Source organism: Pyrus communis, chromosome 14, assembly GCF_041283825.1.
Source record: "Pyrus communis isolate YQ-2024b chromosome 14, ASM4128382v1, whole genome shotgun sequence".
Taxonomy (NCBI): Eukaryota; Viridiplantae; Streptophyta; class Magnoliopsida; order Rosales; family Rosaceae; genus Pyrus; species Pyrus communis.
The window spans coordinates 2,498,697-2,516,089 of record NC_142578.1 but is presented as its reverse complement, the minus strand read 5'-3'; the positions used below and the strand labels follow the sequence as shown (position 1 = coordinate 2,516,089).

At 37.4% G+C, this 17,393-nt stretch overlaps 4 protein-coding genes across 6 annotated transcripts; 1 reads left to right on the top strand and 3 right to left on the bottom strand.

Annotated features, from left to right (window-relative positions):
• Positions 1-536: 536 nt before the first annotated feature.
• On the bottom strand, positions 537-3,659 carry LOC137713165 (SNAP25 homologous protein SNAP33). 2 transcript variants are annotated; one of them, XM_068452430.2, is made up of 6 exons: positions 3,295-3,659; positions 2,128-2,665; positions 1,441-1,534; positions 1,185-1,309; positions 944-1,041; positions 537-804 (listed from the first exon to the last, which is right to left on the bottom strand). In XM_068452430.2, the coding sequence occupies exons 2-6, from the start codon at positions 2,560-2,562 to the stop codon at positions 705-707; spliced, it is 852 nt and encodes a 283-aa protein (XP_068308531.2). In that variant the 5' UTR covers positions 2,563-2,665; positions 3,295-3,659; the 3' UTR covers positions 537-704. The 2 variants fall into 2 exon arrangements, with proteins under 2 accessions (XP_068308531.2, XP_068308532.2); XM_068452431.2 differs by having other exon boundaries at positions 3,211-3,322.
• Positions 3,660-4,874: 1,215 nt separating this feature from the next.
• Positions 4,875-8,682, bottom strand: LOC137713480 (uncharacterized). Of its 2 annotated transcripts, none has more exons than XM_068452780.2 (8): positions 8,342-8,682; positions 7,871-8,018; positions 7,530-7,589; positions 6,917-7,019; positions 6,115-6,709; positions 5,813-5,948; positions 5,434-5,601; positions 4,875-5,348 (listed from the first exon to the last, which is right to left on the bottom strand). In XM_068452780.2, the coding sequence occupies exons 2-8, from the start codon at positions 7,964-7,966 to the stop codon at positions 5,289-5,291; spliced, it is 1,218 nt and encodes a 405-aa protein (XP_068308881.2). In that variant the 5' UTR covers positions 7,967-8,018; positions 8,342-8,682; the 3' UTR covers positions 4,875-5,288. The 2 variants fall into 2 exon arrangements, with proteins under 2 accessions (XP_068308881.2, XP_068308880.2); XM_068452779.2 differs by having other exon boundaries at positions 8,348-8,627.
• A 780-nt stretch (positions 8,683-9,462) lies between these two features.
• Positions 9,463-11,801, bottom strand: LOC137713032 (uncharacterized). Its single transcript, XM_068452263.2, has 3 exons — positions 11,376-11,801; positions 10,585-10,986; positions 9,463-10,344 (listed from the first exon to the last, which is right to left on the bottom strand). Exons 1-3 carry the CDS (start codon positions 11,703-11,705, stop codon positions 9,811-9,813), a joined length of 1,266 nt encoding a protein of 421 aa, XP_068308364.1. The 5' UTR covers positions 11,706-11,801; the 3' UTR covers positions 9,463-9,810.
• A 2,460-nt stretch (positions 11,802-14,261) lies between these two features.
• LOC137712398 (uncharacterized) lies at positions 14,262-16,598 on the top strand. The gene is made up of 3 exons (XM_088684686.1): positions 14,262-14,678; positions 15,083-15,472; positions 15,713-16,598. The coding sequence occupies exons 1-3, from the start codon at positions 14,349-14,351 to the stop codon at positions 16,244-16,246; spliced, it is 1,254 nt and encodes a 417-aa protein (XP_088540812.1). The 5' UTR covers positions 14,262-14,348; the 3' UTR covers positions 16,247-16,598.
• Positions 16,599-17,393: the final 795 nt, after the last annotated feature.

The following is a 17,393-nucleotide window of genomic DNA, read 5'->3' as shown; positions in this document are numbered from 1 at the left end:
AAAATGGATGTCGCGAATCAGCGTGATCTTTCTATTACTTCTGTCAAAAATTCTATTTTATAATAAAACGACATGTTCATTTTAGAATAGATCTCCCTCTCTCTCTCTCTCTCTCCAATGGCGTCGCCTCCAACAAAAGCGGAGGTGCTGCGGCTGTTCCGGTCGCCACTCCGTACGGCAAGGCAGTTCTCCGACTACGTCAGAGAGTACACCAGCACCGCACCGCCGACGCCTCAAGTCCCTTTCCGAGCCGTCTCACCTCTCTTCAGCCTTTTACGACGGCCAGGGCCAGCTGGACGTCGCTAAAAGGCAAGAACTCGTGTCCAAGCTCTACCACCACCACCACCCCCCCCCCCCCCCCCCCATAAACCCATCAATTGAAAACTATTCATATCAATCCCGCACTGTCACGTGTCTTTCATTTATAATTAGCTTGAGATGCGGTTATGGTTTTCCTTCAGAAATTATTTTCTTCCATTGCTAGTTTGCAAAGCTCATTACTTTGTGTAGCTCTGGAATCATATGCAGAAAACAACTTACAAGGAAAAGGCATCGTTTTATCAATTTATCCTTCAAATTCGTGATCGACGAACAAAGTTTTATACAAAATCCAGATCAATAAATGGGGAAAAATAACGAGGGCTACGGGAGGGAGACGCAAATACAAGCCGGTCCGTCCAGGCAACCATCTACAACCCTGCATTCTACTTTCCGAGCAAGCGACGACCACGTTGAGTTGCATCTCTAACACGGCCATTTATCACATCAACATCATCGTAGACACCGTCTATAGCTTTGTTATGCCTGCAATTATCATTAGAGTAACTAGTTACATATGGTTCTACGTTGCCTTAAAAAAGACCCGGGCTGGATGAGCAAATAAAGGTATAGAAAAAATATAAATATCGAGGCAACCCTGCATATCGGAAACATCATAACTTACCTCTCAATTTCAGACCCCATATCGACAGCCATATCCTTCAGCTCTCCCAACAGATCACTTAAATCGGACAATCCATCATCTTGCTTCGCCTTCTCAACCTGTTTAAGCCAAAAAAGTTAGACATCCAGAAGATTTGAGCAAGAACAAAGCATTTCATATGCCAAGCAGACAAAACCAGTTAATATCCTTTCTTGTTCTCTACAGTTACAATTATTAGTAACAAGTTAAAACAAATACAAACCTCAACTTTCTGAAGGGCGCTGGTTGGTCCATCAGGTAGTGTTCGGGGATTAGATCTTCCCTTGGGTGCTGGAGTCAGTCCCAACTTCTCCCTCTCCTCCTGGCTACCCCTTCTGACTGCGTGATCTGCATTTAACAATTTTTGGAATGAAATTTTACTATTTTCCAATGCAAACTGACGACATTATTACATTTTCCGGGGAAAACAAAGATGGAGCATGTAAGTCATGGACATAGAAAAAAAAAAGAAAATTAACCTCCTGTGATGACAGGGCCACTAATTGGGCGAGTCCTCTTTGGCTTCCACGTCTTAGAGAACATGCCCCCAAGACTTCCCAGAAGCTTTTCACCCTGAAATAAGCAAGTTAAATTGTTCAGTTTGCTGAACAAGATCTTCGTATATACCAAAAGAAACAGTAACAGAATGATAGGAGTTGTTGAAAGCCGACTGCAAATCTAAAAGAAGCATAATTCTTAGTAAGAGAAGAGAATAGTGTAGGAAGCTATTGTACAAAGCAGTTATCATCATCAGTAGTCAGATCCATTATAAGCCAATGTATGTCAAGCAGCAACTCTGCGTCAATATTACACAAAAAGGAAAAATGTCTACACAAGATAAAATCAAACTCTATCCAGGAGGAGACCGGGGTTTGGAATGGGGAATTTCTGACAGAAATCAAGACCAAAAAACAAACAGAGATATTGTAAATACAGACGGACAATACATGCATGAACAAGGTCACTTGCAATAACAAGAATTTCATAGACAAAAACCATGAACTCCAACGGTACACTCTACGTCAAATAAGTAATTAACTATGCTAACTGCAAGTAGAAAGAATAAAACTATAAAGACATTATACTTTCAAGTCCTAACTTTCCATATGCACTTAGATTCTTGATGTATCAGGGATGTATTTTTAACTGGATCAGATAAACCATACCCGACTGAGATCCTGATCTATGTCTGCAGCAACCATGTGGGTCCTAGTGATTTGTTCGCCTTGCTGATGCAACGTGACCAAAGTCTTGGTAGCATCCTCTCTTATTTCTTCAGCAATCTTCAAGCAGCCGTTGACTGCTTTTGTAGTCTCCTCAGCCTTGTACACTGCATAATTCTCCAACTCTTCCACTGATTGATTCTGTACTCCTCCGGTGTCACGGAAATCATTCTTGTATTTGTTCCTCTCTGTCAAAGCAGTCTTGTATGCATAGGAAGCAGAGTTCTCTTGTCCTCGCTCATCATCAAATGGATTGGTGCTTGCATTCTGTCCAACTGGTGCATCCTCAAAAGGATTTGAGCCAGAGGAAGCAGGATGTACAGGATCGAGTGTGATATGTTTGGCAGTCTTCAAAGGAGACTTCTTTAAACCGAACATTTTCGATGGAAAAATGTCAACACTTTACTTGGGCCGCGTAGAAGATCGTAAACGAAATTGAAACAACGGTAATTCAGAATCTTTTCAGAGACCAACAGCAATCCTGGAAAAGCAAACAAGAACAATACGTGAGATGTTCGACATAAGCATCGGTGCTCAAACACAGAAGGATCAATTTTGAAGAAATACACTAGAACACCATCATTGAAAAAATTCACAGAGAAGAAAACACAAGTGAAAAATTTGGACCAAATCAAGCCACACAAACTTCTCAGAAAACAAACAGAAATTGAAAAGTCGAAAATTTAAAACGAGATCAAAGGACGAAATCAAACCTAAAACAATAGCATCTACAATATTTTATCACAAACCCAACAAATCCATTTGCTTAATTTGGTTGTTAAGAACAAACAAAGAAAAGAATCAAATTCCAGAACTTCTGCGTATCACAGAAAACTAAACAAGTTGATTTGGTTAACTTGACCTTGTTCATTACTCAACAACCCCAACTACACAAGCAAAATAACCCAAAATTCCATTTTCCTTGAGTTTTCCTCCATTTTCTCAGCAACCAAACAAGAAAGTCACAAAACGCATGTAGATAATTTCAGAACTGGGGAATTTGAAATTAAAAATTGAGAAGTTGACCGTTAAATAACAACAGCAAACCCCTTGCGGAAAAAAGCAGAAGCAGAATCCAAGAAATCGATTCAAAGAGAAGGATTTGGGTACCTGAGAAATCGTAAACTGTGTCGCAGGAAAGACCAGATCTTTTTAGAGAGAGAGAGAGAGATTTAAAGAGTGGGAAAGAGGGAAGTTTCAAAGGTCAAGACTCGGCAAGACACGGAGTCGCAAGGAGGCAGAACGCCTCGGGTGCCCTTTTCATCCTTTTTTGTTTTATTTTATTTTATGCAGTTATAATTAAGTCATGTCAACTTTTTATGACGTGGTTTAACCATCATCGTATAAATAGGAAGGGATGAGAAGAACATCCAAATAAGAGGACAGACAATCTGCCTCCGAGGCGCAAAGCGTAGTCTTTGAAGATGGAAACTGCAACGTTCTTTGCTTTTGTTTGTTTTCTGCAATTTAGTATTACGAGTTTAATTTTTAAATTTTATTATTAACAAATTAAAGTTAATTTATTTCTCAATTTTTATTGTAAAATATATAAACAAATTTCTTTAAACTTATGAATCAATTTGGACTTTTTCTTTGAGTATTTGTAATTAAATCTCCTTTGGCAAGTTGGTGTTCAATTATTTTGAATTAAATCCCCTTTGGCAAGTTGGTACTATCCTTTGCAATTATTACCAAAGTACCAAGTCAAAGTCTTTTAAGTCATGTCCATGTGTGTGTTATTGCGTCTATTCCTTTGTATTCAAGCTGAATTGTTTTCTCTGTAATTTAGAATGATTTAGAATAAGATGGTGTTATCCACTCGCTTTGTTTTAGATTCTAAACTCTTTTTAATTTTTAATTGTCTAATTAAATGAAATGAAGATCAATAGACAAAAATTAACATAAAAAAGTAAAAAGAAGTTTATAATGATTTAGAATAACAAACAAAAAGATTACGCTTACTGTTATTAGTCCTATAATTTAGTAGTATTTATGTCCATACATAAGTGGTAGGTCTCAAATTCAATTCTATTGACCAGTAAGTTCAATACCCAGTTATGACTGGTTCATCAAGTAGCTTAATACAAATTCACTTCGCCAAATCGTTGTATAAATAATTTTATTCATAGACTTTTTAGTATCACCTCTCCAATAAAGATACAGCCCACTAATACATGTGAATCTCATCTCTATTTAGAAAGATTGTACAAATGCGATGAAAAATGTAGTAAGAGTAACATTTTTGAAAGAGAAAATGACTTCTGCTTCCAATTTCCTAAGTTTCAGAAATTGTGGAAATGCCAACAACTTTTTTACTTTTTGGTCCCCAAAAAACCTACTAATTAATTATGAGAAAAGTCATTATCATTGTATCCCTTTCCTTTATCTCATATGAGAAGGGCCGGCTCTTTGACAAAGAAATTTGATAAAGAAATATATCTATATATTTATATATATATATATATATGTATATATAAAATATTATGAATCCAACACACAAATTGTGTGACTCAATAAAAAAAACCATCTGGCCTGTTTGGTTGCTAAGAAAATGCCAGGAAAAGAATCACATTCCAGAAAATACTCTCATCATGCATTCTGACTCGGTTCGGTTGGCTGGACCTTACTCTTTTCCTACCAAACCCCAAACAATACATGAATACATGCATACATAAGAGTCCAAAAGTCCATTTTCTCAGCAACCAAACAGTGGACATTTTATACACTTTCAAATCAATAGTTTATGAAGCAACTTCAACATCCACAAATTAAATTCTCAAGTACCAGGATTTTTGTACTTTATTCCCCACGGCTAACAAGGGTAAGTACAACAAGAGCGCTTCAGTGACCGCTGATCACAAACCGCCACTAAAAGCCGGCATACCACAGGTCCACAGCAGCCTGTTTCCTCGGAACTACATAATATCTTTGGTAAACGGAGAAAACAACCCCCCTCTAAATAAGTACTTGGATACATGGGAATCTCCCAATCCAAAAAAATTGGATGCAAGTACTGCGAGCATAACCATAAGAGTGAGGGCTGACACTAGAATAACCATGTAATCCGGGGAATGCCACTACCTTCGAGCATCAGCTTCAGTGCATCACCATGCTTCATCAAGCTGTCGGAGAGCAGCAATGGATTTGGTCCGTTCTTTTTGAATCTTGTCACAGAAACAAGATTATACATTTCAGATGTGTCCTCTCACGGGTAAATGAAGCATACATTACAAATCTAAGCATCAATACCTGTACTTCTAACTCAGCAATTCTTTGTAACGAAGCTTGCTCGATGCAAGCACGGCGCTTACACTCTTCTTCAAGCAACCCTGTCATTTGGTATCTGAGCTCAGCCATTTCTTGAGCTAGATCCTCCGCTTCTTCTTTTGCCTTCAACTTTTCCTCTTTCAGTTCTTCCTAACAACCATAAGTAATGTAACACTTAGAAGATATAATTAACTTATATAACCTCAAAACTCGGAAAGGATAATACTGATTGAATTCACACTCAAAAGCTTGATTGTAGAGTTTATGCAACGGGTCAGAAAAGCTGTATCTGAGATTGTACATAGACGTTCTAATAAACACCGTAAAATCAATTGTTTTATGCCTCCCTGGGTATACATACCTTTAGTTGCTTCACAAGAACTTCGTACTCTTCGATCTGACGTGACATCTTCTCCACCTTCTTTATTAAAGCTGCATCTGGCGTGACTACCATTGCCAATTTGGAAAAGAGGGGGCCCAAGACTTCTCCATACGTGCTTTCGAAAAATCATCAAAATATTACTACATAAGTAGTTAACTACTAAGAAAAAGCTATTTTTAGATGAATTTGGAAAGATGAACTGGCTTATGGTGATAATAGTAGTTATTATACTAGTGTAAGTTAATCGGTAAAGAATGAAGTAACTGTAAATAGTAGCATACCTCATTTCCTCTGACAACGCAAGCTTTCCCTCTAGTTCACACAACAAGGACTCAGTGTCGAGTTGATCTCTGTCCATTTCCAGCCATTTTTCAACTCTCTGACAGAATATCCTTGTATTTGTCTCCGATGTATCAAGCTTCTTCCTAAGTTCCCTATTTTCCATTTCGAAAGTTTCAGCAGTTTTCTTGGAATCCCAACATTGAACCTCTAGAGCTTGAATTAACTGACTCATCCTAGTATTTTCTCGAACAGTTTCTTCCTGTATTTTCTTAGCTTCAAAGCAGCTATGCTCCAAGGCCGATATATCAAGCTTCATACTCTCTATTTCACACTGAGACTCTAATGACATGGATGAAACTGACTCCTCCAGTTTCTCCATGCACAAATTTGAATTCCGTAACTCTATTTCTTTGTTTTCTAGTTCCTGTATTAAGTACAAGCGATCTGTATAGGACTTCTTAAGTTCAGTCCTTAACCCATCAACCATCTTTTGTAAAGTTTCCATATCGACTAATTTAAACTCAAGGCTATGTACATGCTCTTCAAGGAGGTTCACTTCAGTGTTCCTTACATTTAGTTGATCCTGCAGGTAATCTGTGATAAATGTTTTGATGGGTTAAATTCAAAATAATTACAACAGTTTGGTACTTTGATATATCTAGCACCAAAGATCATCGATTATAAACTGCAAATTACAAATTTTGAAATACAAAGCATCTTTTTCTTTCTTAAGCATCTTTCACAATGTCAACCATAGGAAATTGACGGTCTCAGGAAATGAATGTCAGAGTAGATGACTACCTATTTCTTGAGAGCAGTTCTTGAGTTCTTTCTCTAACATTTGAATTTGTTTCTTGTCTTCTGTGCAAGCTTCTGATAATGAATTCACATGCACTTCTAATCTCTGAACGAACCAAATTTGAAATCAGATACTCTACCAGAGAAAATAATTCATTAAAGCTTCAACGACATCTTTTGCATGAATTTTCCCATTTATTTAACATCTGTAGACAAGAACAAAACTATCCAAACTCCCGGCCCTCATTTTTCCGTATTTTGTTCTATTACTTTCTTGATTGATGTGCCACTGTGAGAAACATGGATCTGGTGTTAAAGAAAGGAACTTTAACTGCAAAACAAACTTAGCCACTCAAAAAAATAATAAGACGCCGATAAACACTCTTGCACGAAGCAAAGGACCCACGGACCTCTAACGTAACTACACCCACATGCCTCACATTCTCTTAACACAGAAACGGTGGATGTAAGCACTACAAACTTCATCACTGGGGGCAATTCAAACTTATCCATAATACAAACAAGTTATAAATTTGGCTGAGAAACCCTACAGGGAGTGCGTGAATGACATCCGCAGTTGACAAATGCTGAATGTAAATAAAAACATGAACATTACCCTGATCAGCCCAAAGCTCTGGGATTGTGATTCTTTCAACATGTCTTTCTCTTTCTTTAGCTGCATAAACAAAATTTATCAACTTCCACAAACAGTAATACTGAACAAACCAAGACACCAACTAATACATTGAAATGGGAATGTACTAGCAGAGTTGCAACCGTTACTGTCTCAAGCAGCTTGTGACGGTATAATTCACAGTAAAACTTTTACCTACATAGCTAATACATCCATAACCAATATATCTCATGCTAGACAATATCCAAATCAAATATTATTTCTTACGTTCCAAATGATCCATCTTCGAAATTACACCGAAAAAAGAAAGACAAAAACCGCACCTCTCTGCATCTTGTCCCAATTTGAAGGAGTTCCTCAACATCAAATGAGCTCTCACTATTCCTCTTGCTGCTGCTACTGCTGCTTGTGCTTGACATTTGTGCAATTACTAAAAAGCTATATAATTTGAGCTCCCAGGTAGCCCAAAATCTAAAATTCACAAGACCAACATCATCATCCATCATAAAAATTACCCACATCACAAAACTCGCTAAATGTTCTAATCCAATCAATTAGGCTGCATAATCATAATTATTTATTAAAATTTAAAAGAAAAAGCAGATTGCCATGGTCTAAATTCTTAGCAAAACAAAAATCAAAAAGTTAACTGAAAATTTCGCAAAAAAAAAAAATTTGGGATAGACCCATTAGATATGAGAACTTTAAGGGGTATCTTAATCAAAACCCATCGAAATATCCGAAGCTAGAGAGAGAGAGAGAGAGAGAGAGAGTAAAGTAAGAAGTTTTGCTACCTTTACCTGAGGTGAGTTGGAGGGGGTTTGGGTGAAACGAATCAGAATTTGAGCTTGGGAGTTTGGGAAATTCGAAGAATACCGTTTTGTTTAAATGATGAAGTTTTGGGTTTCGCTAAAAAGCCAGCTCAGTTTCGGCATCAGTGGGTCCGGCGGAGGCGGAGTAGAGCTAGGTAGCTCACCTCAGCTGGCAAATGTTCAGGTCGGGTCAAGAAGAAAAGTTCAGGTCGGGTCAAGAAGAAAAAACAAAGCTCTGTCAAATTCGAATTTATTCACTCTGAAAAATAAAAACATCGAGAAAAGCTAAGGTGATTTTATAAATAGTCTGCCGCTTCGTATTTATAGGCGTGATAATTGACGTTAAATTTAATAAAGAATTTATGAAAAATCTTATTTTGAAAAAATCTTCTTAATATTTTTCAAATAGTTAATTTCCCTTACTTTTAAATTGGTTAAATTAGTGCGTCCGTCCTCTGAAACCAAGTTCGAGTCATTATGTAGATTAGTGCTAATCTCCATGATTTAATGCAAGGGTGCTTCACAAATTAACTTCCCGAAAACTCTGTCTTAGTCAAAAACACTTAGAACACTGTTTTGATTTCTGACTCAACTGTTCTTTGCAACTTACAATTTTTGCAAGTTATTAGCCAAGTGATGGTTGTCTCTTATGTAGTTTGATTTTTAATGTATTTTTTACGACAATTAACAGTTGTTGAGGGACTCATTAATCATATATTAGTTTTAAGTTTTTTTGCGTGTCAATATTATGTGGAATTCAGAAGTGGTTGTTTCACTTTGCTCTGTAGCTGGCAGTGCTTTGTCAAGAAAGCAACACATAAATAATGATAATACAGAGAAAAGAGAGATTTTCGAGTATGCCAAAACATAGCCAGATATATCAAATCTCATAATCACTTGTATTATGATACTTAGTTTACAATATCGTGTTTTCAGCACACTAAATATCTTTTTGATTTATGCTCTTAAGATAGAAAAAGGGTATTATTAAGTACATTCATATCTTAGTTATTAGAATTAAAATAAAAATTAAATTAAATTAAAATTAAAATTAAAATAAAAAAACTGTGATTTACGCATACTCGTTTCATCTTTTTTACACACACTTGTTTATTTCTAATTTTTATATTGAGTAAATTAAGGGAAAATTAAAGGATAGAAATAAAATAGTTGTGTCAGTTAAGAAAAATGGGTAAGAAAATATATAATAAGAGATATTGTAATAGCCTATTAACCACCTTCCCAACCGCAGGTTCCAAAAGAAGACTCGGAGACGAAGAAGAAAAATGTCATATGTGAAGGAGCAACAGCTAGTGCGGTCAAAACATGTATTGTGTGCAATGTGGTCTGCAATAGCCAGACAGTTTTTAGTTCTCATCTCGCTGGTAAGAAGCATGCTGCTATGGTTAAGAAACAAGCAGAAGCCGAAGTAGCAATTAGAAATCCGAAACTTATTTCAAAGCGGAATTCTGAGTTTTAGGACGCAATAATAGGCCTGTAGTTGCTACTTCGGCTTCTGCTTGTTTCTTAAGCATAGCAACGTGCTTCTGACCGGCAAGATGAGAACTAAAAACTGTCTGGCTATTGCACACCACATTGCACACAGTACACGTTCTGACCGCACTAGCTATTGCTCCTCCAGATATGACCTTTTTCTTCTTTGTCTCCAAGTCTTCTTTTGGAACCTGTGGCTGGGAAGCCTTTGATGACTCTGCTTCTGGGTTTTTCGTTGTCCCAATTATCGCAATTGTTGCAGCAGCACTCCCATCATTCTTGGACTTTCCCAGTTGCTCCAAGTTCTTCTTATGTTTCTTTCCAACTAGGTGTGCAATGTAGGCATCGTTGCTGTTACAATTGATTTTGCAAACTTCACACCATGCAGATTGAACAAGCTTGACTTTATTTGGGTCTTTCTTCCATATTCCATTGAACTGAGATCCAACTGCAGCAATATATGGCCCGCCATCTAGAGCCATTAAGGTAGCCTACACAGTATATGGAAATAGTACTAGTAAGTAATATAAAAATTATATGATGCATAGAAGTAGACTTCTACTGCAAATCTATCAAAATGCTTTAATTTCATATACCTAAAGACCCCTATAGTAGGTGCATGAAAACAAACCAAATGTTGCAAACGCGTTCCACCACTTAAAGATTTATCAGTTGCTAGAAGGGACGGGAGAATCTTAAAAGGAAAGCTATTTAAAAACTGTTTTATTCACCTGAGCCTTGTGCCTTTTTCCATATAGATGCTTATTATAAACTTCTTCACTATTGCAAGTAATGTTGCATATGGTGCAAACCCTCACAGAATCAACTGTTGAACCGCCCCTCAAAATCTTACGCCTCTTTGTTTCCAATTCTGAACCAGCAGTCACACCAGGATTATGTTGCATTGCGACTTTCTTCTGGTGTTTCTTTCCCGCTATGTGTGTCTCATAAATTGGTTTGCTAGTACAAAAGATATCACAGACATCACACCGCAGGGACTGGACAACCACAGTTGGTTGTGGAGTGTTCATGGTAGCAGTATTTTCCAAAGGTTGATTTGTCCAACTGCTATTCCACAAAGAATTCGAGGCCGTTGCGGGCACAGACATACACTCATTCAAGGATGTGAAAGACTGCAAACCAGTGAAACCACCAACAACGACTTTCAAAAATCGAAATCAAAACAATGCAAACAAATGGGAAAACTTACAGGTCTAAATTCGACATAAAATTAGTACGAAAAAATCGAATTGAACTCTTAAGCGATGAAAGCTCAATACAAGTAGGGCCTTTCAGTAACAAGAAACCGAATCGAATCGAAATTTCCACATAATCCAACTCAAGGTAGAACCTTCAAATTCCATTCCAACTATGAACAAGACATTGAAACAAACAGATTACGATCAACAAATCCAAGTTCCTATCAAACACCTACGATTACAACTACATTACAACAAAATCAAGAAAACCCAAATTTAAAATGCACCAAAAACCCAAACTTGAATTGAAGAGAATAACTTACAGCTTCATATCGAACAGGTTCAGCTTGCTTGGCAACCCAGTTCTGCGGACGGATATTTGGGTCTTCACCAAAAGGCGTCTGACCTTGGAATCCGACACGGGTCCACGGGTACAAGCCCGAATAGTCATACGGGTCGGTGCCGGGCGGGTGACAGGCTGGATCCGCGGCGGCTACTGCCAAGGGAACCACCGGTTGAGGAAAAGACCAAATTGGGTTAGTGGAGTTGGATTCATAGGGAATTTGATAGGTAAAATTGTTGGAATATTGTGGAGGAATAAAGATTGAGGATTGTGAACCGGAAGGAAAGTTGGAATCCGGTGGGATTATCATTGCACAGGATGGTGGGTTTTTGCAGAGAGGCTCAGAGAAATGGGAATTTTGGTGCGGGAAAGAGAGGGATACATGACTGCTTATAGGTGGTTGGAATATTTTGGTTTTGGGCTATGTATCTGGGCTGGACTCAGGGTGTATTTGGGCTTGGGTTAAGGTTGACGAGGAATATTTTGGTGTTTTCTTATTTTATTTTTTTATGCAAAACGTAATTGAGGTAGGAAAATCAAACCTAGAATCTCGGTTTAGTGGTTAACACTTTGAATCACTTCAACTATAAGCAATGGTGGATGCATAGTGGGACCAAGGTGGTCTCAGGTCCACTTGGAGTCCAAAAAATATACATATGAATTCCAAGACTCCTTTGAATGTTGTATGGGGCTCTTTTGTGCCCACCAAATGTTTGATGTAATGCATACTAAGCATATCTCGGCAGCATTCGCAGGTTGTGTTGAGAACAACCTGGGAATGTTTGGTATGGGATCTTTTTGTGCCCACCAAGTGTTTGATGTAATGCATGCTAAGCATATATCGGCAGCATTCGTAGGTTGTATTGAGAATACTAGACAAATTCTCTCAATAGCACTTATTAGATTACTTCGGCATATGTCCATATCTATTGACATGTGCCCAACATGGTTCGACTGACGACGAAAAAGCCACAAAGTGTTCAATGAAATGACTCAGTGAAGAAACTGAATTTTTTTTGTACGTTGGGTGCACTGTATCTATTAAAAAAACTTAGACCTTTATACTGCGACCCCTCAATGTTCGAATCCTAGATTCACCATGACTCTAAGCCCTTGCTTTGATTTGCCTGTTCAGACTTTATTAATTTGCAAGTAAATTTTGAGGGACAATAATTTTCCAAATAAAATATGAGTTTCAACGAGGAATTCAAATATGAAGTCTTGAGTGCAGGAGTAAATGCAATTAATTACTTGAGTAACAATAATTGTAAGTTATGAATTCCATATTATTTTGAATTCATTAAAGGATAGTTGCACTGGGTACAATAGTACATTATTATCTCTAGTTTGCTTTCCATGTGCCTCAACATATTAGTTTGGTTTAATTAATTTAAAACACAAATCTCGAAATTTAAACCAATCCAATGTTAACCAGTAAAAGGGTGAGCATTATACTCATTTTGCAGGATGAACAAAAATGCACTCATTAAATTATGAAATAATCTCATAGGTTTGGCCCACACTTAAACCAACCTCCAAAAGATCCGGTTAACTTTGTATTAAAGTTGACTCAAATGTGATGACCAATATAAAAGGTAAATTATTTGCATGTCAATATTATAAAATATTGTATAAAAAATATGAAATAACGAAGAGTTCATGAAAAGTGAAAAAGCGAAATTTAGAAATTCTGGTGGATGCTCTCACACTCATCGTATTAATAGGCTTTCTCATATCCAAGCAATAGAAGGGAATTGTTACTTGCACTAAAAAAATCTCATTTTGCACTTCAAACTTTATATAATTAGAAGAAAAAAAATTACATTTGTAAGGAGTGTAGAATGAAATTTTTAGAATGCTAATAACAGTTTCCAATAAATTTACCTTCTATATTTGTCACCACACTCGAGTCAACTTTAATACAAACTCAACTAGGTCTTTTGAAGGTTGGTTTAAGTGTGGACCAGGCCTATGAGATTATTTCATAATTTAATGAGTGCATTTTTGTTCACTAAGGGTCATTCTCAACCCTTTACTGATTACCGTTAGATTAGTTTAAATTTCGAGATTTGTGTCTTAAATTAATTAAACCAAACTAATCTATTGAGGCACATGGAAATCAAACTAGAGATAATAATGTACTATTATACCCAGTTCAATTATCCTTTAATGAATTCAAAATAATATGGAATTCATAACTTACAATGATTGTTACCCAAGTAATTAAGAGCATTTACTCCTACATTCAGGACTTCATATTTGAATTCCTTGTTGAAACTCGTATTTTATTTGGAAAACTATTGTCCCTCAAAATTTACTTTCAAATTGTCTGAACTAGCAAACCAAAGCAAGGGGCTTATAGTTGTGATAGATCTTGGATTCGAACATTGAGGGGTCCCACTATAAAGGTCTAAGTTTTTTTTTTATAGAAACAAAGCACCCAACGTACAAAAAAAATTTAGTTTATTCACTAAGGTATTTTATCGAACACTTGGTGGCTTTTTGCTGTCAACCGAACCATGTTGGGCACATGTCAACAAATATTGACATATGCCGAAGTAACCTGATGAATTCTATCAAGAAAATGTGTTTAGTGTTCTCAACACAACCTGCGAATGCTACCGAGATAGGCTTAGTATGCATTACATCAAATACTTGGTGAGCACAAAAAAGTCTCATACCAAACATTCGAAGGAGCCTCGGAATTCACATGTATATTTTTTGGATTCCAAGTGGTCCTGAGCCCACCTTAGTCCCACTGTGCATCTGCCACTGCTTATAGTTAAAGTGATTCAAAGTGTTTACCACTAAACCATGATTCTAGGTTTGATTTTCCCATCTCAATTACACTTTGAATAAAAAATAAAATAAGAAAAAACCAAAATATTCATCGTCAACCTTAACCCAAGCCCATTTCTCTGAGAGTCCCTGCAAATACCCATCACCCCGTGCAATGATAATCCCACTGGATTCCAACTTTCCTTGCGGTTCACAATCCCCAATCTTTATTCCTCCACAATATTCCAACAATTTTACCTATCAAATTCCCTATGAATCCAACCCCCCTAACCCAATTTGGTCTTTTCCTCAACCGGTGGTTCCCTCGGCAGTAGCCGCAGCGGATCCAGCCTGTCACCCGCCCGGCACCGACCCGTATGACAATTCGGGCTTGTACCCGTGGATCCGTGTCGGATTCCGAGGTCAGACGCGTTTTGGTGAAGACCCAAATATTCGTCCGCAGAACTGGGTTGCCAAGCAAGCTGAACCTGTTCGATATGAAGCTGTAAGTTCCTCTCCTCAATTCAAGTTCGGGTTTTTGGTGCATTTTAAATTTGGGTTTTCTTGATTTTGTTGTAGTGTAGTTGTAATCTTAGGTGTTTGATAGGAACTTGGATTTGTGATCGTAATCTGTTTGTTTTAATGTCTTGTTCATAGTTGGAATGGAATTTGAAGGTTCTACCTTGAGTTTTGGTACTTTTGGATTATGTGGAAAATTTGATTCGATTCGATTCGATTTCTTGTTACTGAAAGGCACTACTTGTATTGAGGTTTCATCGCTTAAGAGTGCAATTCGATTTTTTCGTACTAATTTTATGTCGAATTTAGACCTGTAAGTTTTCCCATTTGTTTGCATTGTTTTGATTTCGATTTTTGAAAGTCGTTGTTGGTGGTTTCACTGGTTTGCAGTCTTTCAAATCTTTGAATGAGAGTATGTCTGTGCCTGCAACGGCCTCGAATTCTTCGTGGAATAGCAGTTGGACAAATCAGCCTTTGGCAATGAACACTCCACAACCAACTGTGGTTGTCCAGTCCCTGCGGTGTGATGTCTGTGATATCTATTGTACCAGCAAACCAATTTATGAGACACACGTAGCGGGAAAGAAACACCAGAAGAAAGTCGCAACGCAACATAATCCCGGTGTGACTGCTGGTGCAGAATTGGAAACAAAGAGGCGTAACATTTTGAGGGGCGGTTCAACAGTTGATTCTGTGAGGGTTTGCACCATATGCAACATTACTTGCAATAGCGAGGAAGTTTATAATAAGCATCTATATGGAAAAAGGCACAAGGCTCAGGTGAATAAAACAGTTTTTAAATAGCTTTCCTTTTAAGATTCTCCCATCCCTTCTAGCAACCGATAAATCTTTAGGTGGTGGAATGCGTTTGCAACATTTTGTTTGTTTTCGTGCACCTACTATAGGGGTCTTTAGATATAAGAAATTAAAGCGTTTGGATAGATTTGCAGTAGAAGTCTACTTCTATGCATCATATAATTTTTATATTACTTACTGGTACTATTTCCATATACTGTGTAGGCTACCTTAATGGCTCTAGTTGGCGGGCCATATATTGCTGCAGTTGGATCTCAGTTCAATGGAATATGGAAGAAAGACCCAAATAAAGTCAAGCTTGTTCAATCTGCATGGTGTGAAGTTTGCAAAATCAATTGTAACAGCAACGATGCCTACGTCGCACACCTAGTTGGAAAGAAACATAAGAAGAACTTGGAGCAATTGGGAAAGTCCAAGAATGATGGGAGTGCCTCGACCTCCAATGCTCCATCAACAACAAATGCCATAATTGGGCCAACGGAAAACCTAGGAGTTGAGTCATCAAAGGCTTTCCAGCCACAAGTTCCAAAAGAAGACTTGGAGACAAAGAAGAAAAAGGTCATATCTGGAGGAGCAACAGCTAGTGCAGTCAGAACGTGTACCGTGTGCAATGTGGTGTGCAATAGCCAGACAGTTTTTTGTTCTCATCTTGTCGGTCAGAAGCACGCTGCTATGGTTAAGAAACAAACAGAAGCTGAAGTAGCAACTAGAGGCCATTGCACACAGTACACGTTTTGACCGGCGAGATGATAACTAAAAACTGTCTGCCTTTTGCACACCACATTGCACACAGTACACGTTCTGACCGCACTAGCTGTTGCTCCGCCAAATATGACATTTTTCTTCTTTGTCTCCAAATCTTCTTTTGGAACTTGCGGCTGGGAAACTTTGATGACTCGGCTCCTGGTTTTCCGTTGGCCCAATTATGGCATTCGGTGCAGTTGATGGAGCATTGTAGACTAAGTATTATAATACAAGTGGTTGGATAATTGATTATGAGACATGATATATCTGGCCGTGTTCTGTCACACTCGATAATTTCTCTTTTCTCTGTATTATCATTATTTATGTGTTATGCTTTCTTGACAAAGCACTACCAACTGCCAGCTACCAGAGCAAAGTGAAACAACCACTTCTGAATTCCACATAATATTGCCACACAAAAAAACTTAAAGCTAATATATGATTAGTGTAGTCCTTTCAACAATTGTTAATTGTCGTAAAAATACAAGAAAAATCAAACTACATAAAAGAAAACCAGCACTTGGCTGATAACTGGCAAAAATAGTATGGTGCAAACAACAGTTGAATCGGAAATCAAAACGGTGGTGTTCTAAGTGTTTTTCGGAAATCAAAACGGCGTTCTAAGTGTTTTTGACGAAGATGGAGATTTCGGGAAGTTAATTTTTGAAGCGCCGTTGCATTAAAAGCTGAACAGAATTTAGATGTTTAGCTCTAACAAAAAGGTAACCAAACCCTATGACTAGAAGCCAAAAACTGGCATAGAATTTGATAAATTAGGGCAAAAATATTACGTGCTTTAGCAGCCTTGGCCACCTAAATCAAAACCCATTTGCCTGACGGCATCAAAGTTCGCGTGCTAAACTGACGTTATACATGCTTATATACACTTCTCGTTGTAGTGGTCCACATCAATTTAAAGATTTTTATTTATATAAAAAAGACGGATATGTGGTACTATTTTTTTACACATATATATATATATATATTTTTTTTTTTTGGGTTTTTTTCGTAACGTATTTTAACATTCCGTTTATCTTTTAGATCTTCTTTTGAGATCATATTTACCAAAATTCACCTGAATTTGAATCATATGTTTATGATTTCTTTATAGAACCGTATTTTTCACTACAAATGAATGTTT